Source organism: Artemia sp. Qi Xiang Cuo, chromosome 13 (genome assembly GCF_049724085.1).
Source record: "Artemia sp. Qi Xiang Cuo chromosome 13, ASM4972408v1, whole genome shotgun sequence".
Lineage (NCBI taxonomy): Eukaryota > Metazoa > Arthropoda > Branchiopoda > Anostraca > Artemiidae > Artemia > Artemia sp. Qi Xiang Cuo.
The window spans coordinates 27190246-27211603 of NC_142806.1; the positions used below are offsets into that span (position 1 = coordinate 27190246).

At 37.1% G+C, this 21358-nt stretch overlaps 2 protein-coding genes across 5 annotated transcripts in view; one reads left to right on the forward strand and one right to left on the reverse strand.

The window, feature by feature from the left end:
* The window catches only part of tun (N-terminal glutamine amidase tungus), a 402893-nt gene that overhangs the window by 371501 nt on the left and 10034 nt on the right, over window positions 1-21358 (reverse strand). Inside the window, exons 2-3 of one of the 4 annotated variants that reach the window (XM_089098726.1) lie at window positions 16760-16853; window positions 2383-2642 (exon numbers count right to left, since the gene is read on the reverse strand). The exons of 1 other annotated variant lie outside the window; for it this stretch is intronic. The gene's annotated coding sequence lies outside the window, so the exon portion shown is untranslated. The remainder of the gene's footprint in view (window positions 1-2382; window positions 2643-16759; window positions 16854-21358) is intronic. 2 more of the 4 variants (XM_089098725.1, XM_089098728.1) reach the window with 2 other exon arrangements.
* On the forward strand, window positions 14573-20004 carry LOC148945134 (uncharacterized). The gene is made up of 2 exons (XM_089098723.1): window positions 14573-14649; window positions 18596-20004. The coding sequence occupies exons 1-2, from the start codon at window positions 14635-14637 to the stop codon at window positions 19817-19819; spliced, it is 1239 nt and encodes a 412-aa protein (XP_088954849.1). The 5' UTR covers window positions 14573-14634; the 3' UTR covers window positions 19820-20004.

Genomic DNA, 21358 nt, shown 5'->3' on the forward strand with positions numbered 1-21358 from the left:
TCAGACTCTGGCGAGAAGCACCAAGACCACACCAATCTTTGAACCATGGTGTAGATCAATCTTAACACCAACACAATAGTTCTTAATTAAATTGTTTAAAGATTTAGAGTAAGAGTTATTCGCGCACTAATCTTATTTTGACCGGTGATTAGTTCCTATCTGTCGTTTTGTGCAGTATTTATCAATCGTATTTTGCATTATATATGTATTATTGTGCAGTATTTTGCAGTATATATTGTGCAGTATGCCGTATTTGTGAAGTCGTTTCGAGTAATTATCAAAATACCAGACGTTTTGTGCAGCCGCTTATATTGGACTTCCAAATTAAAAAACACTATAAAAATGGAAGTAAAGCTAGTCTCTAGAATCAGTAGTAGTGGACAAAGTAAAAATACACGGTCTACTCATCTTTATCCCCCCCCCAATGCAAAAAAAAATGTTCTGACATCATTTTCTTAAAGGGTCGAACCAGTGTACACAAATGTGCTTGAAACACGTACTAATATAATGCATCTACCATGAAGTACAAAAGACTTGGATGAATGGGACACTTCTTGACAGAGCCAACTGCGCATAAAACCCAACCATGACACCATTCCTTCCTACTACTGGAAAGCCGAGCAGAACGAACAAAGTCGACCAAATGACCTACTCTTATTTGTGGCATTTTTGTTCGTTTTAAGCTTGACTTGATCATTCATCTTAATTTCTGTCCGTTTTAGCATTCATGTGCTCAAATACAGTAAAATCTGAGATCTCTCCGTTCGACATGATTATTTGTTTCAATTCATATTAGCTCTGGATAGGATACTATTTGTTAATTGATGGTTATTTATTTTCCGTTTTAAGTTTGAATAGGACTTTACTTCTGCTCATCTTAGGTTTTAATATGGTTCCATTAATTTAATACGGATGTTCCATTATTTAATACGGAAAATATGGTTCCATTAATTTAATACGGATACCATTCGTTTATTGATAGCAATTTTTTCCGTTTTAAGTTTGAATTTTTATATGACTTTACTTTTTCTCATCTGTACTTATCTTTGAAACACTTAATTTGACAGAGCATTTTTTGAAAAATAATTTTTTTCTGTTTTTAATTGACATAGTTTTATTATTGACTAACATTCGTAATTTTGGAAAGCTCGTAATATTTTTTTCATTTTTCTGCTTAAGAATTACAATTTATTATTATAATATCAACTTCTGGTGGTATTTGAATATCCGGTCAAAATTTCTGACCAGCAGTAGCTTTGTGTAATAAAGTCCCAATAATGTCTGTACCATCGGGTGGTAACCATCCAGACCACCATCCAGAATCAGAATCAATATGCTGAAACAAGCTAACGTAGACAAGAATATAATCCTGTAGATGGCACTCATGTTAAAAAAAAAAAAAAAGATAAAACACAGAACTTACTGAACATTGGCGTTTAATAAGGCACAAACGAATTTCAGAACTGTTTTGTGCGTATGGCATGCCACTTTAACCTTTCTCTGACTTTTAATCTTGTATTTACTTATCTCATCACAAGTAGAGGTAAGATGTTTCAATATTTATGGCTATCTATAACAAACTAGCAACATCAACTAAGTCAAGCTGCACCGACACATAAAAACACGGTAGTTGTAAAAATAGATTGTCAAGTTATAACCTGCATGAGCGTCGAACAGAATTATTCTGAGAGCTCTTTCCTATAAAGGGTCAAGTTTGTCACTTAAATAGCCTGCGTTATTGACTGGAGTGTCAACAGGTCTAGCGTATTCTAAAATTGGTCTGATATATGTGAGGTAAGCCATTCGCAGTTGTGAAACTTAAGAACAAAATCGACGCATTTTGATAAGAGTAAGAACTATACATTTTAATAATCCTCTCAACATGAGCAGTTCAAGAGTGCTTAATGCTGTACGTAAAACCGAGAAGCACAGCTGAAGATGCACATGGGTATGATGAAGGACGGCACACAAGGTATCTCTTCAGAGGATTAAAGCGAAGGATTTTTCTTCTTTTTCTTCGTTGGTGTGAAGACTTTGAATAGCTCATTGGTCTTTAAAGTTGTTTAACATGGCACAAATAGATTGGGGAAAAAACTATGAGTTTTCAAAAAAACAATCGAGAATTACTGACAATATTTAAGTCTCTCTTCAAACCCAGAAAGGAGGGAGTTGACCAAAGCTAAAAATAGTAAAGCTTCAAATTTAGTGTCTATGGGCGCCACATGTGAAAGCCCAATCTGACTCGGTATTTCGGGCGAAAAGGCTATAGGCACACTAGTATAAGTTTTGAACAGAAATAACCAAAAATAAATAAAATCCAATAAACGTGAAAACCGATCAGTTCTAAAATAGATTCGACTTTTTAAATTCAGCCTACTATACCTCACGGTCGGAGTTAGTGGGTATGGTTAGCTGTTTGGACGGCAGGTCATCACGAAAGTAAAGTGCCCTGGCAATTAAGATCAAAGTAACGACGAGTGTTAAAACAGCTGGTGTAGCCTTTAGTGCATGCCGATTCTGATGTAATATCCCAAGACTTTCTCGTTATTGCAATATGAGTACTGCTTTGCTTGATAACAACTTCAAGTTCATCAATTCTGCTTTTCAAGGATCTTCCGCAAGTGTTACGCAATTGGGCATAGCTGAAAAACGCATATAACAGATTATGTGGTATTATATCATAGTCACTAATAGTAACTCGTTCGGTATACTATTGAATGAGCAAAGGCGGCATTTCCAGAATAAAAAAACAAAAAAACAGTACACTGAAACTAGGCACCTTGGCCTAAACGACTCATATTTCTACCTTCACGTTGGTTTTACCTCTATTTTCCACAGTGTAAGCTCTTAATATTTCTGAGAGCTGTGAAAGATCGCCTGACCCCTCTATTTAAAAAGACAAATTGCAACAACCTGCCACAAAGAGATGACGCTAATATGAAAGCCTCAGCTCATATAAGCTGCCATTCCCGTACATCCTCTCTACGAAAATAACACCCAACAAATCCAGGAGCAACAAGTCTTTGTTTAAAAAATCCTTACAACTAGAAACTTGGTAAAAATATGTATAAAACTGGTCAATCAAAGATGACGAGGTGCAGGAACGCCATCTAGAGTAAGTAAACACTCTTGAATTTAAACGCATCTTCTTCCAACGTTTTATTAAAAAAAAAAAATGCTAGGCTTTATTATAACTATCTATATAGGCTTTATTATAACTAAAGGCTTTATTACGTTTAAATAAACGCAGTTGCAGGTCATTTACAAAAGAGTTCTGTTTTGTGTCTGAAAAAAAAAGGAAGTCACTAATCAATGTAACTAGATTTGTTGCCTTAATCTGTTGTGTTAATTGCGGTCCCGTCGGCCTTAAAATTTTAATTGAGGTGCCTACACGGCCCGATATTAAGTCCGGTCAGCTAAACATTTTTTGGCTTTCCACGCTAAGAATCGATGCAACCATATTTTCCTTCCAAAATGTATTGACCTCTTTAAAGTCCCTTTGGTCCAATTTACTTACCATGAATGTTCCATGCCAATTTGGGTGTATTTTGTAAAGAAAATTGTTATTTTGAATTGTATTCAATGTAGAAGAAATTCGGCTATGGTTTGAAAATAATTCTTCAAATCGACAATTTTACAAACTTCCACTTACCTATTGACTTTTAATAACTAAAATTTCACTGTCAAAGCCTAACAGAAAATTATAAATAATTATGTTAAATTAAAAAAAAAAATTATAACCAAAATATTAATACCCTCAGAGCCAGTATCTAGGGCCTTTGAAATCACGGAGCGTAGTCTAAGCACTAGGGAAGGCTTAGCAAGAAGCGCCAGCACTTAACTTCACTTATTTTCTATTAGACTGATCTTCCTTTTCAGAGAAACCGCAATAGCGTTGTCAGTTAAACAGGTGTGTATCTTCCGTGCTCTTTTTTGTCAGGCCAGTTCATGCGAAATCATCCCCATTGTGCCCTTTTTCGCTTCCCAAGAAGCCCTTCATGATATGGGAGCAATATTTTAGAATAGCGATATTGCTTGAAATAGTTTAAAGGTATAAGGAATTTGCCATTTTGGATTTCATGATTCCTACACCCCTTTGGCAAGGACTGTGAATAATACCAACTGTCAAATGTTTATAAAAACATTTTGTGATGGAAAAACGTGAAGGGTTGTGGTTGATCTTGGGTGCATGGTTAGAACCAAACTTTAAAGCATCGTTCCTGGAGCCAAAACGAAGACACATTTTATTGAGATAGTGGGGAGGAGAGGGGGGGTTAAGGGGCCAGAAATGGACCAAAAACAATTTGTTCGTGATGAGATTAAAACTTAATTCCGTAAGGGCTTGGGTCCAAGGGAACCCTGAAAAATTCATTTGAAGGCACAAGCCCCACAAAAAAGGGACAACAATCGATCGGCTAGAAACTTATATCATTCAATCCTTGGGCAAGGGTAGCCCCAACGAAGAAGGAAAAGTAGGGAATTTTTTTTTTTTAAATAGAGATCGACAAGACTTTTTGTCACGACGGCTTCAAACTTACAGCCCTAATTTTAAGACCCAATGAGATACTAAAATCATAGGCAGCGCAATAGCGCTACCTAAGTAAAGAACGATGTTGGCACAGTGTATTATTTTGTTTCTTTTTTTTTCTTTTAGACCAGGGCACTTCGTATCGAAGGAGTTATCGTAGAAACTTCGAAGGTTCATTCGATTGGGAATTAGAAGGGCTTGTGCTCTTTTTAATAGTCTAAAGTGATTGGAAGGCAACTAACATCCCTCTCACATCCACCATTTCCCCAAACACATCCAATCAAAATTTTGAGATAACAATTTTGTTCAACGTAGTTGAAATGTACAGATATAATATCTTTGAAGAGGACATTACCCCCAAAGCCCTCTGAGCAAGGGTTGTAAGTTACGTCCTGGGGGCATATAAGATTTTTATAGAAAGCACTGTCGTAGCATCTTCAAAAAGGGCTCATTCAATTGGAAATTGAAAGGGCTAGTTTTCTTTATGATAGTCGAAAGTGATTGGAGGGCAACTAACCCCCATCTCACGCCCACTATTTCCCCAAACATACAATCAAAACTTCGAGATAGCCATTTTGTTCAACATAGTTGAAAGTTCTGGGAATTACGTCTTTGAGGATGACAATCCCCCCACAGCCCTCAGCCCTCAGGTTGTAAGTTATGCCCTGGGGGCATTTAAGGTTTTTTATAGAAAATGTTGTCGTAGAAACTTAAGAAAGGGCTCATTCGATTAGAAATTGAAAGGGCTAGTGCCCTTTTTAATAGTCGAAAGTGATTTGAGGGGAACTAACCCCCCACCTACGCCCACCATTTCCCCAAACACATCCAATCAAAATTTTGAGATAGTCATTTTGTTTAACGTAGTTGAAAGTTCTGGAAATTAGTCTTTGAGGATAAAAACCCTCTCACAGCCCTCAGGACAAGGGTTGTAAGTTATTCCCTGGGGGCATAAAAGGTGTTTATAGAAAGTGTTGTCGTAGAAACTTCAAAAAAAGCTGGACTTCAAGGAACTTCAGGCTGACCTGGAGAGAATTGAGGCGCAAGCAGATGCATGGCTTGTAAGTTTTAAAGTATCGAAAACGAATGATCTCCTAATTTCGAAGGCGCGTAATGTGATCCTAAGATGCAAAAGTCTTCTCCCTGATGATTCTATTCTGCTACTTTTCGCTTCGTGCATCAGACCTGTCATAGAATATGCATGTCCTCTCTTCGCTGGGGAACTAAAAAGCCAAATCGCTCAACTCCAACATATTCAAAATAGAGCAGTGCGTGCAGCAACTTCTGGAAACACGAAAGCTAGAACCCCACAGTTGATCCAGGAACGTCTCTATGTGACGTCCATGGCGGTCTTCTACAAGTACTTGTATAACCCTCCATCAGAGGAGCTATCGAAGCTCTTTCCTGATAAAGCAAAGCCCTTGCCATCAAGTCTCCAAAGTAAAGCTCGTCAGGACAGCCTTGAGCAGGGTACTCCCCGCCAAGAATATCTGAAAACGAGTTTCGCTCAGCGATCGGTTGCCACATGGAATAGATTGCCGGCAGAGGTAATCCCGAAAAATCATTCCCTTGACGCGTTCAAGAGAAGGTATAACAAATACCTCAGTGTTAGAAAATTAGGTAATTACCTGGACTAGCGACAAATCATCATCTGTGAAGGAGCCGTGAAGCCTGTAATTAAAAATGGGCTAAAGCCCTTTTTGATCGTCGAAAGTAATTGGAGGGGAAATAACCCCCCCCCCTCTCAAGCCCACCATTTCCCCAAACACATCCAATCAAAATTTTGAGATAGGCATTTTGTTCAACGTAGTTGAAAGGTCCTGATATTATGTCTTTGAGGATGACACTCCCCACAGCCCTCAGGGCAAGGGTTGTAAGTTATACCCTGGTGGCAAATAAGGTTTTTATGGAAAGCGTTGTAGTAGAAACTTCAAAAAGGGCTCATTCAATTAGAAATTGAAAGGGATAGTGCTTTTTTTAATAGTCGAAAGTGATTGGAGGGCAACTAACCCCCCTCTCACGCCCATCATTTTCCCAAACACATCAAATCAAAATTTTGAGATAGCTATTTTGTTCAACGTAGTTGAATGTTCTGGAAATAAGGTAACTGAGGATGACAAACCCCCCCACAGCCTTCAGGGCGAGGGTTGTGAGTTATGCCCCGGGGTTATATAAAGTTTTTATAGAAAGCGCTGTCGTAGAAACTTCAAAAAGGGCTCATTAAATTGGATATTGAGAGGAATAGTGCCTTTTTTATTAGTCGAAATTGATTGGAGGGCAACTAACCCCCTGTCCCGCCAACCATTTCCTAAAATATATCCAATCAAAAATTTTGAGATAGCCATTTTGTTCAACTTAGTTGAAAGGTCTGAAAGTTGTGTGTTTTAAGATGATATACCTTGCACAGCCCTCAGGGCAAAGGTTTTAGATAGTGACCTGGGGGCATGTACGACTGTTAAAGAAAGCGTTGTCGTAGAAACTTCAAAAAGGGTTCATTCAATTGGGAATTGAGAGGGCTAGTGCCCTTATTCAGTCCGGTTCTAAGCTGGCTTAAGCAACTCGGTGTAGACTTGAGAAGATATGTGATCCCCGTCCTGGACTGGTATCCGGGATCATTGCTTTTCCTGAGGCCAAAATAATTTCAATGTAAAGAACATGAAAATTGGAACTTGGAATGTTACGACATTAAAAAATGACCATCGTATCGAAATTTTGACATATGGATTCAGGCGAATCGAACTGGACTTATTAGGAGTTTCAGAAACTCATATCCCAGGGGTACGAAGCATGAAATTAGGTGACATAGAATTTGTTTACTCAGGCAGGAAGGATGGGGTACATGGGCACGGAGTAGGGCTCATGACGAATAAGGAAGCTGCTGAGTCTTGTTTAGGTTGGGAAGGTATTAATAATATAATGTTAGTTGCTCATTTTTATGACTAAAAAGTGCAGGATACCAGTTATAGTAAAATATGCCCCTGTATAACCGACTGACGGAGATACTAGTGACTAATATGAATTTTACTTACAATGAAAGGAGCAAATAGACAGGGTCCCAGGTAGAAATATGATGTTTTTACTGGATTTTAACACCTAGGTCGGTAGAAATAGGAATAGATGGTATCCTAGTTTAGGTAAATTTGGTGTTGGAAAAGAAAACAGCAATGGATACAGAATTTTGCAATCTTGTAGGTACAACAATCTAGTTATAACCAATACGGTGTTTGGTCATAAAATGGCTCATAAGTTAACATGGTATTCACGTGATGGTAAGACAGCGAAATTTATTGATTATGTTATAGTAAACCGAAGAATGGCAGGATCAATACAGGATACTAGGGTATATAGAAGAGTGGTTATTGATGTTAAAAGTAAAGATCACCATCTAATGGTGTCAAGGGTTAATTTAAAGCTCAAATTTCAGAAGGGTAACTACCTCCCGGGAAGTTATGATGTTGGTTGACTCCAGGACAAGAATTTGAGAGAAACTTCCCAGGAACAGTTGAATACTAAACTTCAGAGTTTGATAATGTGGAAGATGGTTGGAATAATTCTAGAAAAATAGTTTGTGAAGTTGCTGAAGGTGTCTTATGGAAGAAAGCTAGGACTGCAGCTAAGAATATTAGTTAAAAAGCTTTATATTTAATAGAAAGGAGAAAGGAATTGTACAAGAATTATCTGAGTGATAGATCATTTTAAAACAAAATGAATTTAAAGGAAGCCGCGAAGGTATTAAAACAAGAACTAAAGAGGTGTGAAGTGGATGCCATGGATAAATTTGCTGAGGATCTGGAAGATGCAGCTAGACGGCATAATAGTAAAATATTGTACTGGCATGTTAATAAATTGAGAGGGAGTAGTCAATCCGGACTTGTCCCAGTTAAAGATAGGAACGAGGCCACAATTAGTGATAAGGAAAGAATTAAAGAGAGATCGACCGAACATTTTGAGAATGTGTTAAACTGAGATAGGGTTACAGTAAAAGATATAGAGGAAAATAAAAAAATGTTCGAAATCTTGTATGCCCAGGAACATTTAGTTTGTGTGGAATAATTACCGCCACTAGTAAAAGGGTTAAAAAATAATAAGGCTCCGGATGCTGATGGTGTGATAAATGAGTTTCCTAAATACAGCGGTTCTGAGGTTAGAAATAAGCTACTGAAGATTACGAATATGATTTTTGAAAAAGGGGAAGTACCTAAAGATTTTAGGAAAACCTTAACTAACCAACTGCGTAAGAAAGGTGATAAAAGTGATTGTGGTAATTATCGAGGCATTAGTCTGGTCTCTTTAGGTAGCAACTTACTTGGTAATATGGTACTTTTTAGACAGAGAGATGCTGCAAACAGATTTTAAAGAGAAGAACAGTGCGGTTTTAGAAAAGGTAAAGGATGCATCAACCAAATTTTCACTCTTAGGTTAATAATTGAGAAGCGCCTGAGTTGTCAAACACCTTTGGTCCTCAGTTTTATAGATTATAAGCAAGCGTTCGATTCTGTTGATAGAAGAGTTTTAGTAAAGGTTTTATCCTTGTATGGTATACCAGACAAATATATTAAAGTGATTAGTGCTATATACGAGAATAACATTGGTTTTGTATTAAATCAGGAGCTAAGCAGGGTTGTGTTCTATCCCCTATTACATGGATTATTTCGATGGACTTCGTCTTAAGGAGCACAGGAAAGGCAATGGGAGACCACGAAATCAAATGGGGAGGAAAAAGTCTCCTGGGCTTAGATTATGCTGATGATTTAAGCATCCTAGAGGAAAGTGTGAGCAGAATGAATGAACTTTTAGAGGTTTTGCGAGTTCAGAGTACTAGAATAGGTTTGAAAATTAATATTAAGAAGACTAAGTCACTAAGGCTAGGAATAAGTGAAGATGAAAAGGTGGCGTTGGGTAATGAAAAGATTGATCAGGTGGACAGCTTAACTTACCTTGGTAGTATTATTAGTAAAGATGGTGGGAGCAGTAAAGATGTCAAAAGTAGAATTGCCAAACTCAGGGTGTTTTTTCACAGTTAAAAAAAGTTTGGAAGAATGGGAAGATAAGTTTGCAAACCAAGATTAGAATATTAGAAGCTACAGTGATGACGATAGTCAAATATGGCTCTGAAGCATGGGCGCTTTGAAAAGCGGATGAAGATTTGCTATATGTTTTCCAGAGAAATTGCTTAAGGATTGTTCTGGGTACCCGACCGACTGACTGTATTTCATAAAATAGGCTGTACGAAAAATGTGGTTCAATACCGCTCTCTAGGGCTACAATGAAAAAAAGGTTGAGGTGGCTAGGGCACGTTGGCGGATGAAGGATGACGGATTGCCGAAGATTGTTCTTTTCGGCCAACCTTCTAGGGCTAAACGGAAAGTAGGTCGATCTCTTCTGGGGTGGTAGGACGTCATAAAGAAAGATTTAAAGGACATGGGAACTTTGTGGGAGGGTGTGAAAAGGGAGACTTTGAATAGATTGGGATGGAGGAGGAGCGTGCGTAGCTGTGTTGGCATCGGGCGGCTTGGTGCTGCGGTGAGTTTTTAGTAGTATTAGTAGTGCCCTTATTGATAGTCAAAAGCGATCGGAGGCCAAGTGCCCCTCCACGCCCATCATTTCCCCAAAAACTTCCGATCAACATTTTGATATAGCCATTTTGTAGAACATAGTTGAGAGGTCCAGAAATTATGTCTTTGAGTATGACAACCCCCCCCCCCCACAGCCCTCAGGGCTAAGGTTGTAAGTTATGCCCTGGGGGTGTATAAGGTTTATATAGCAATCGTTGTAAAAACTTCAAAAAGAGATCATTCGATTGGAAATTGAGAGGGCTATTGCCCTTTAATAGTCGAAAATAATCGGAGGGAGAATCATCCACCCCACGCCCATCATTTTCCCAAACACTTCTGATCAACAATTTGATATGGCCATCTTTGTTCAACGTAATTGAAAGGTCTGGAAATTATGTATTTGATGATGACACCCCCCCCCCCACAGCCCTCAAGACAAGGGTTGTAAGTTATACCCTTGGGGCATATAAAGTTTTTATAGAAATTGTTGTTGTAGAAACCTAAAAAAGGGCTCATTCGATTGGAAATAGAGAGAATTAGTGCCTTTTTTATTAGTCGAAAGTGTTCAGTGGGCAAATGACCCCCCCCCCTCACGCCAGTCATTTCCCCAAACACTTCTAATCAATATTTTGAGATAGCCATATTTTTCAAGATATCTGAAAGGTCCGAAAATTATGTCTTTAAGGATAACAAGTCCCCCCAGCCGCCAGGGCAAGGGTCATAAGTTATGCCCTGGGGGCATATAAGGTTTTTATAGAAAGTATGGTCATATAAACCTCGGAGGGGCCTCATTGGATTGGTAATTAGACGCTCTAGTGCTCTTTATAAGAGCCAAAGTAACCGGGGGGCAGCTACCCCCCCCCCACACACACACACGTCTATTGTCCCAAAATACATCTAATAGAAGTTTTGATATAGCCATATTCTATTCAAAATAGTATAAACATCATATAACAAGGCTTTTGGGGTTGAAACAAACCCCAGAGATTAGGGGCAAGGATAGTAAGTTATGCCCAGGGGGCAATAAAGGTTTTTATGGAAGGAATGGTTGTTTAACTTTAGAAGAGGCTCATTGGGTTGAAAATTGGAAGCTCTAATTCCTTTTTAAGCATCAAAAGTAGGGCATTTAGCCCCCCCCCCCCACCTAAACCCCTCCTTTCACCAAACGCATCTGATTGAAATTATAAAATAGCATTTTTTTTAAATAGTCCAAACAACATATAATTGGACATATAAACATATAAATTGGTAGATATAGTGCCCTTTTCAAGACTCAAAGAGATTTGAGAGCAAACAGCCCCCCCCCTCCACGCTCATCATTTGCCTTAACCCTTCCAATCAAAATTTAGAGATAACAATTGTATTTATCGTATTCGAATGTGTTGGAAATTATGTCTGTGAGGAAGACATCCCCCCCCTACAGCTCTCAGGGAAAGGGTTGTAAGTTATGCCCTCGGGCTATATAAGGTTCTTATAAAAAGAGTGGTCGTATATGCTTTGGAGGGGACTCATTAGATTGGTAATCATAAGTTCTGGTGCCTTTTTTAAGAGTCAAAGTGATCAGAGCGTAGCTACCCCTACCCTCCCCCCCCCAACACACACACACAAACTCGTCGCGTTTTCCTGAGGTGTATTCAATAGATACTTTGAGACAGTCCATTTATTCAAATAGTCCAAATATCATTTATAAAAAAGGCTTTTGAGGTTGATACAAACCACCAGAGCCTGAGGGCGAGGGTTGTAAGTCATGACCCTGGGGCATTTAAGGTTCTTATGGAAGGGATGGTTTTATAAACTTTATAGGTGGCTCATTTGGTTGAAATTGAAAGTCTTACTTCCCTTTTAAGAGTCAATAGTGATAGAAGTCAAGTAGCACTACCCTCCCACCCCCCAACTACCCATCTTTTCACCAAATGCATCTGATTGAAATTGTGCGATGGCAATTTTGTTAATAAATAGTCAAAAGAACATATAACAATGCTTCCAGGGTTGGCACAACCCCCCAGAGCCCTGGTGCAAGGGCTTGAAGTTATGCCCTGGGTGTATATGAGGTCTTTTATGGAATGGGTGGTCGTATTAAATTCAGATGGGTCTCATTTGATTCTAAATTTCAAGTTCTAGTGCTCTTTTTAAGAGTCAAAGTGATTTGAGAGAAACCTCCCCCCCCCAAGCCCATCATTTCCCATAACAAATATCCAAACAAAGTTTTGAGACATCAATTTTTTCAGCATTGTTAAAAGGTTCAGTAATTATGCGTAGCAATAGTTGTAGTAGCAGTATACAAATAGCACCTTTTTTCAACATCCCCTTCATCACACGATGAAATTTTTAACTTAATACCATCAACCGGTCCTGAAGCTTTGCTGATACGTACTCTTGACAACCTATATTGGCATAGTGTTTTTCTATTTATTTCAATACAGTTACAATATTGCCCAAATTTTCGCCTTAATACCCTTAGGTTTATTAGTTGTAGCTTCTTTTTCGATTTGCTTGAAGTTTATGTCTGGAAGGCCTTAGGCAAAGAATATCTACAAAAAAAGGGTATCAGTAATATCTCATAAAAGGCTTGGGAAGTTAAATTGAAACTTTTGGGAGTATTAGGGGGTCAATTGGACCCAGAGTTTTGACTTAAGGGAAGGAACAGAGGTAAATCGGAAGACATTAAGCGTGTCGAGTCTATACACATAACATTTCAGCAAAATCTTGTAGAAGGCTTGCAGGATGCACTTGAAATTTACAGAAAATTGGAGAGGGGGTCAGGCAACTTAAAATTTTATATTCTGGGGGAGGGAGGAAAGGCGAAGGGAATCAGATAATGAGCTTTTACTCCTACGGAACGGCTAAAAGTGTTCTATCTACGAAAGGCCCTACAAAGTTCTGATGGTGTTAATAATTTTACTAAGATTTACCACCTTTTTTCTAATTTAGCGAGATCATTTATAATTTTTCAATTTCATCTTGATAGTAAAATTTATTTATTAATGTTCTTTTGATAAAATTCTATGTAGTAAAATTAGTTATTTTTCTAAGATAACTAATTGGAAATGATGGACGTGGGAAGGGGACATTTGCCTTCCTATCACTTTTGACTATTAAAAGGGGCAGCAGTCCTCTCAATTTCCAATCGAAATCAAGTTCTAAATTTCCGATCAATAGCCCTTTTTGAAGTTTCTAAGACAACGCTTTCTATTTAAAACCTTATATGCCCCCAGGGCATATCTTACAACCCTTGCCCTGAGGAAAGTAGAGGGTGGTGTTTCATCCTCAAAGAGACAGTTTCCGGACCTTTCAGCTACACTGAACAAAACGGCTATATCAAGATTTTGATCGGAAGTGTTTGGGAAAATGATGGGCGTGGGGGTGGGGGGGGAGCATTTGCCCTCCGATCACTTTCAACTATTAAAAAAGGCACTAGCCCTCTCAATTTCCTATCGAAATGCTGTGGGGGTTGTCATCCGGAAAAACATAATTTCCGGACCTTTTAACTATGCTGAACAAAATGGTTATCTCAAAATTTGTATTGGATGTGTTTGGGAAAATGGTGGGAGTGGGAGGGGGTTAGTTGCCCTGCAATCACTTTCGATATTAAAAAGGCCAGTAGTCCTTTCAATTTCCAATCAAATGAGCCCTTTTCGAAGTTTCTACAACAAATCTTTCGATACGAATTGCCCTGGTCTAAGACAAACCAAAAAAAAAAAAATAATAATAATAAATTAAATAATAATACATTGTGCCAACATCGTCTTTACTCAGGCTCCGCTATTGCGCTGCCTATGATTATTACTTTTTGCTCTCAAATCTGAAGATCTCAGAAGATCATTTAGCATAAGCCGTTTACGGCGTTTTGCACACAACCCAAACATAGGGTTAGGTTGGGGGGGGGGGAGAAGATTTATGGTTTTTCAGGGGAAGGGTAAAACCAAAGAAGGGTGTTTTTCAGCCTGAATATCCTAATTCGTGCAAACTCGAGTGTTTTTCAAAAAATTCTTCTAGCAAGGTCTTCTAAGATTTCACAGATTCTTCTCAAAATTCTTCAAGGGGGAGGATGACAAAGCTCCTTAAAAGATTCTTACAGTTACTTTTACTTAAAACCCAACCCCCTCTCCCTATAGCTAGGACGGATAGCTCGGAGGAATACTTGACTCAAAGACTAAAAAACATGTTTTCAATATTATTTTATATTGCAATATCGTTCTTGTATTATATTTTAGTCACAACCACTATTTGGCATTAATATTCTACACGAGAGCCGAAAAATTAGCGAAGAGCTTATTACAGAGTGAGAAAACCACCATTATTCAATTTATTCAAATAAAATTTCATAATACAACATTGAGCTATAATATACGATGCACAAACAGTATTTTAGTACAAAAATGTAATTGTCTATCATATCCTTATGATGCAATACCATTTTCGCATTTAATTTTAGTCACAAGCGATTTCTGGCATTAGTATTCTTCACAAGAGCAGAAAAATCAGCAAGTAACTTTATTACTGAATGACAAAACGACAATTCAGTTATAGGAAGACATTAAGCAGAAACACACCATGAAAACTATTTTTGTAAGTTTATTCTATTTTCTGTATCTTCTTTTTCGAGTATCTTCTTTTCGAGTAGAAAAAATCCTGGCTGAAATTGGTCAAAATTTAGCTTTAAGGGCCAGACGCACGTGGTTATTTTCAGTGCCGATTTACCAAATCGGCGCCGAATCGCAAGAAAACGGCAGTGATTTGAGCTTGAAAATCTTTGCTAGTTTTCGGGGCCGATTTATAAAAACGGCACTGAATTTAATCGTGATCATAAAAAATCCTCAATCACTTACTTCTCTTCAGCAGGAAAATCAAAATAACTAAATAATAATAATTAAATATTTAATAATAAAAGAACTTCATAATTTAATAATAAAAGAATTCAAAATTTAATTAAAAAGTTTTAATTAAATAAATATTAATAACAAAATAACTTAATAATAAAAGAACTAACTAAAAAGTTGAGATCAATCATGCAACTATTGATATACTATAGTTGACTATTGGTATCCATGATGTTTATCTTTCAAAGTCTCACGCAAAGTGCACTGTTTTTGTACCGTTACCGTTTGTTGCTGAAATTGCTGCCTGAAAAAAAATATAAGTGTGTCGGGCTCTTTACTTGGCCAAAGAATTTTTATTTCCTAAAAATGAATTTTAGAAGTAAAGAACCTTCACATATATCCCTATGCTAATTTTTGTAAATTAGTCCCGTTGGCCCAAGGACTTACGACAATAAGTTTCAAATTGATCAGTAAAAAAGTTTTTGTGGTTCATTTCCGGGCCCCTAACCACTCCTCTTCTCACAACAAAATGTTGATGATCTTTTTGAAAAAGAAGATAATCCCTGAAAAATTCACGCCACTCGACTCCTACGATCAGACATGCCCTCTTTTTCAACTATAAAACATATCTGTAACGAAAGTACAGTTCGCATAATTTACTGCCTTCACATCACATCACTGCCACATCACAGGAACTCGGGGGTTATGTCATCACTGTACACAAATTTATTAATATTTATAAATATTCTGGACAAAATAGGTACCTCGAAATGTTGATGAGATGTCCTAAGGGGCTACAAAAGGACCAGATATCAAAAAAGGTTATACGAAATGGGCTGGTTGCTTTCCAATCACTTTTGAATTTTAAAAAAAGGCACTAGAAGTCTCAATTTCCTATCTAATGTGCATCCGCTGAAGTTTCTACGACCACCAGGGGGGTTTATAAGGGGGCAGTCCTCTGCTATATGGAATAGATTCTGTTCGTTTTAGGGTTTAACGTTACTCTTTACTTTCATAATAAAGGCGTAGACCAGAAATATACTCGATGATATCAAGAGGAATTAGATAATAATTTCTGCCTACCCTCTTCCATGGAACTAATTCTAAATTTATCTGAAGGTTCAATGAGAGTTAGGTCGTTTCGGCATTAAAATGCACTCTTTGAGGCATCTCCTCTCCCTGCCTACAAATTGATCCACTATTCCTCCTTCGTAATAGCTGACGTGCACTTACATAAAATTGCATATTCCTTCACAACGGCTGATGTACAATCAAACTTTTTTTTCTTCTTTTTGTTTGTCTAAGTTTCCCTTTGGTTGTTCAATTTTACGTTTGGAGAGAATTTCTCAGGTGGAATTTTTCACTGAATAGGGGGGACTTTCCGCGGGGGTGTAGGTTTTTTTCGAGGGAAAATTTTCCCAGGGAAATAAAGCGGACACAGATAATTTTGTTCTATGCCATAATAAATACAAAGGCCACCCAGGCGCACGGGTTTAAGACGTTTTTGTGTTTATGCTCTGGTCTAGACTTGGCGGAGGGTTTCCTAGTAGGGACCAGACATTTCAAAATTTAACTTAACAACTTTTTTTTTTAATTTTGACTGGTTTTTGTTCTGCATAAGTGAAACAAATGTCCTTTTTGAAACTGACAAGAAATGTAAATAAGTTTTATTAAACTTTGACTAGTTGGAGAATATCAAACTTATTTCTTATCTAACTTATACAACTTGTCTAAAAAATATATCTTTCTTATAAGGAGAGATTAGCAGTACAGTGAAAAATTACAATCTTGTCATCAGAAATATGATTTTAGAGTGGGCTGCATGATTTCCAATACCACCATAGAATAAAAATACTCACAAGTATGTACCATAAAAAGAGAAAAATCGGCTGAAATTATGGTTCAGGTTAGGTGATCGAAAGTCTTTACCCCCACCACTTCCAAATTTCTCTCCTGGAACAGAACAAAATTTATATCTAGGATGTCATGGAAATCGATGCGTGATGACAACTTTAGAAATTCTTTCTTAGTGTAAATTTCGAATATATAAAAGTGCATGTCTTCTTACCTACTTTACGAAACAATAAACGTTTAACAAGTAATAAAAAATTTTGAAAATCGACAAAAAAAAGAAAAATCAGGTCTTTTGTTTTGAAATTAGGATTTCCAGTATTATTACCCAAAAGTTTAAAGAAATTTTATGGAAACACACGGAAATATCACTTGGGTTACGAGAGAGATAATATGAAGTTCTATCAGTATTCTAAGTTATTTGATTTCTAGAAAGTTCAGCTTCGAAGCTGGAACATTTTGCTAAGACAAAGTATAGGGATTTTACAAAATTTATGCTCTATCCAAATTTATACGGATCTTTCTAGTAAACTTTGTCCTAAAAAAAACGGCAGAGGCTTTGGGACAGCATGGAATCAAATGGGAAGGTAAACCTCTCCTTGACTTAGATTATACAAATGAATTGAGTGTCTTGGTGGTCTCATCGAAGTAACTCTATTAGTGACAGTGACCTATGTGGATCTATTGCGACAATTGTAGTTTATTATTGGTGGTGGTTTTTATGTGTTTTTATTTTATTCTAGTTTTTGAATCTTTGTTTATTTTGCGCTGGACGCGCCTCGTTTTTATACAGGCAAAATATCCCCGTAGTTTTAGTTTTCATCTTTTCTCTACTGGCCGTAGTCTCATTTTGTTTGTTTCTTGATTGAGTTTTCTCTCTTTGTTCTTTATCATGGCTGGCCAATTCGGCTTAAAATCTTTCATAGGCTGGATTTAGATTGAATGGGGATGGCAGGATGATGTCTAGGCTGAAATCCTGGCTGGAATAGGCTACCAGTTTGCTATGCCTCGCTGAAAATTTATTCTCGCTGATTTTATTTTTCAAAAAAAAGGTCTCCAGAAGTATAAAAAGCTTTCATATAAATCCTCTGCTGTTTCCACCTTTTTCGACTTCCGAAAAATTCGAATTTTCCTAATTAGAAAACATATTAATAATGATTTTATTTTAAGCGAACATTTTGACTTTGCTGGGTCAATTTATCTTATTATAGCTGCTTTATAGCAGAGTTATCCGCGGCAAAGCAAAGCACACTCCAATTTTTCCACCGAAAACATGACTTTGGTAGGAGCTACTGGAGCTATTATCCCGGGCTAAATTGAAAACTCATAAGTATGTGTCATCAAGTAGAAACACTTTCAGAAAATTGGCCAAAATCAGGATTTCAGCAGTCTGTAGCTACTACTCAATAATGCGTCTTATATATGTGAAGGTAAAAATGATATTTAAAGTCTGAACTTGATTGCCAGATTGTTACTATCCCCGAAGTTCATTGCTGCAAGTTATTTAAAATCCCTGTGTTTTTGTTTTTCTCAGAATTTTATCCAACACAAATATTCCAGAGTCGAAAAAACTAAACTTAAAAAAGAAACAATTTAGAAATAATATTCTAACGAAGATAACTCTCCCTATTCCGAGTCATAACTGATGACAGTTATGAGCAGTTCTTGATAATCTTTTAGAGCTTGTCAAAGCAACACAATTCAAAACAAGTGAAAACAAGTAAAAAAAAAGTCTTTGAAGCATCAAAAAGAGGTACAAAGCAAAATTTCTGAAAAGCAGATTTCACCAATAAACTCTATTTCTAAAATCTGTAATAAATCTATGCCTTCATTTTCTTTTACAGCACATCATACTGCTACAATCAGTTGTCAGATTTGTCAGGCCTTTTCCATTGGCGCAAATAAGGCTGGAGTATCAGTCAAGCTTGGAATCTGAGCTTTTGCTTAATAGATCAATCAGTAGCCCCTACGAAGCGTCTATCACTAGCGCTAATGCTGAAGAAACAGATAAATCACACATACTTCCTGAGCTACCACCAACACTGTCACTCGAAAGAAATAGTGAATTGTCTATCACCAGCCCAAATAGAGAAGAAGAAAGAAAATCCCCTGGATCTTTTGGCAGGAACTCTGAACAGTCTATCACCAAAACAGAAGACAACGACACATCAAACGCGGATTCAAACAAATGCAGGCCCAAAGTGCCTACCCCTAACACCAAAACTGAAGAAAAAGATCAACCACGCATTTTTACTCAGCTACCTCCACTTGAGTTGATTGATAGAAACACTGAATTGTCTACCACCAGCACAAATGGAGAAGAAGAAACGAAATCTCATGAATCCATCGGTGAAAATTCTGAACTGTCAATCCCTAAAACAAATACAGAAGACAAATCAAACTTGGCTTCAAGTAGAAGCAGCTCCGAAGTGCCTGTAACTTACACGAACATTGAGGGAAAAGATAAATCATACATATATACTGAACAGCCACTACTTGAATCATTAGAAAAAAGCACTGAACCGTCTATCATCAGCAAAAATACAGAAGAAGTAAGCAAATCCCTTGAATCTCTTGGCAGAAACACTGAACTGTTTATCCCAAAAGCAAACACAGAAGGAAAAGTTAAATCAACCTTAGCTTCAAACAGAGCGTCTGAAGTGCCTGACGCCAACGCCCACACTGAAGAAAAAGATAAACCACACATAACTGCTGATGTTAAATCGTCTGAATCATTCGAAATATACCCAGAAGCCTCAATAATTAATACAAAAGAGGATAGTGAATCCCTCGAATCCTCTGATAGAAACCCTGAAATATCTGTCATTGATCCAAATGAAAAAAGAGAAGACACATCAAACTCAGAACATGACGGACTATTTAACCCGATTAATGGTACTTCAAAAGTATACATGCTCAACACCAGCAATGAAGAAAAAGACGAAGCTAAAATCAAAGGATGTCGACCAAAGCGAACTCCGGAACATGCCCATCATTGGAGAAAAAAGGGATACGAAAAAAAGGAGAAACTCGACCCCTTTGTCGAGAACTACAGATATCTTTGTTGAATCTAATAATACTAGATTTAAATTACTGGATCAGTAAGTTTAGTTTTTTTACCATAATGGCTTATAAATGTTCCCAATTTTTGTGTTTTGCACAACTGTTTATTATAGTTAAATAGTGAGAATATTTCAGCATTATTTTTGCTACATAAATGTGTTTAATAAGCAATAAGTTTTCTTTTGAATAAAAGCAACAAGCTGTCAATGTATAAGAATGATTTATGCTCAACATTTCTAGTTTAAACGTGTTTTCTGCTTCGATATTGCATATATTACTTCATTGGTCTCTGAACCCTTTTTTCATTGAAGTGAACCTTGAGAGTCTCTTTGAGGAAGAATGTTGGGGACCTGGGGATTAGGGATACAAATTAAACTATCACACATTTTAAAGTGTGCTGTAAATTTTCGATTTATTTAAATACACCGTAGAGCTCAAAACGAAAGTGCGTATCTCACATATGTTGCACACGCGTATTTTATTGCTATTTAGTACTGAAATGTGGATTCACTGTGTCATGCAAGAGTTGCACTATGTAACATACTGTTTTCATTTGAAACCGTTTTCGCTAGAATTGCTTTCTGTTTTTGACTTGCCTCGGAGTAAACTCTATGGTCAAGGCCGTACCCAGAGGGGGGGATTGAACCCCCCCCCCCTCGAAACATTTGTCTGACACGTAAAAACGTAACAAAAATGGATATAAACAAATTTTGTTTTTTTTGTGTAAAAAAAAAAAAATTGTTGTTTGAATAAAACCCCCTCCGGAAAAAAATCCTGGGTACGGCCTTGTTTATGGTCCTCTCTCCCTCTTAAGGGTCAGACTTGTTTGAACCTAGCATCATTTAATTGAAATAAACGGATATATTCTGCATATTAGGAAAATATGCTATTCCTGAAAAATCAGCGAATAAGTATCAGCATAATAACAATCATCAGGCCTGTATGTAGGAATTTACATTGGAGAGAGGGTATTTTGAAAGAAGCACACATATGAAAAAATCGGCAATTTAAACAATATTTATGCCACACCCGCCTTCACAGACGGATTTTTTCAACAAAAGAAAGAGTTGAAACAAATATGGAAATGGGGCTAATTTTCCAAGACAGTGGAATGGAAAATCACAAACAGTCATGTAAATCACCTGTTCGTAGACCCAGTAATTGCTTTCAGCAGAGCAAAAAAAGAATGAAAATATAATTTATCATAATATACAATTGAAGGTTGTTGATACTGGGTAAAATCCCAATGAGTCAAAATAACTAAATATGCTTAATTTTAGTTCATAGGCCAATGAACTCAAATAATTTACTTATTTCTCACATCCTCTGAGAATCGAAAATAAGTTGCAAGATATGATAAATTTGTGAGAACACATGTATACTAGAACCAATTTCCTCTCATTTAGACCCTTTTCAACCTATTTTCCTTTTTTTTTCTTTTGGCTATATGTTTGTACCAGGCCCCATAAATAAGAATTTTCACGAAAGTAGTAATTATTGCACTAGTGGAAGCACACAAAATTTGACATTCCAACTGTAATTCC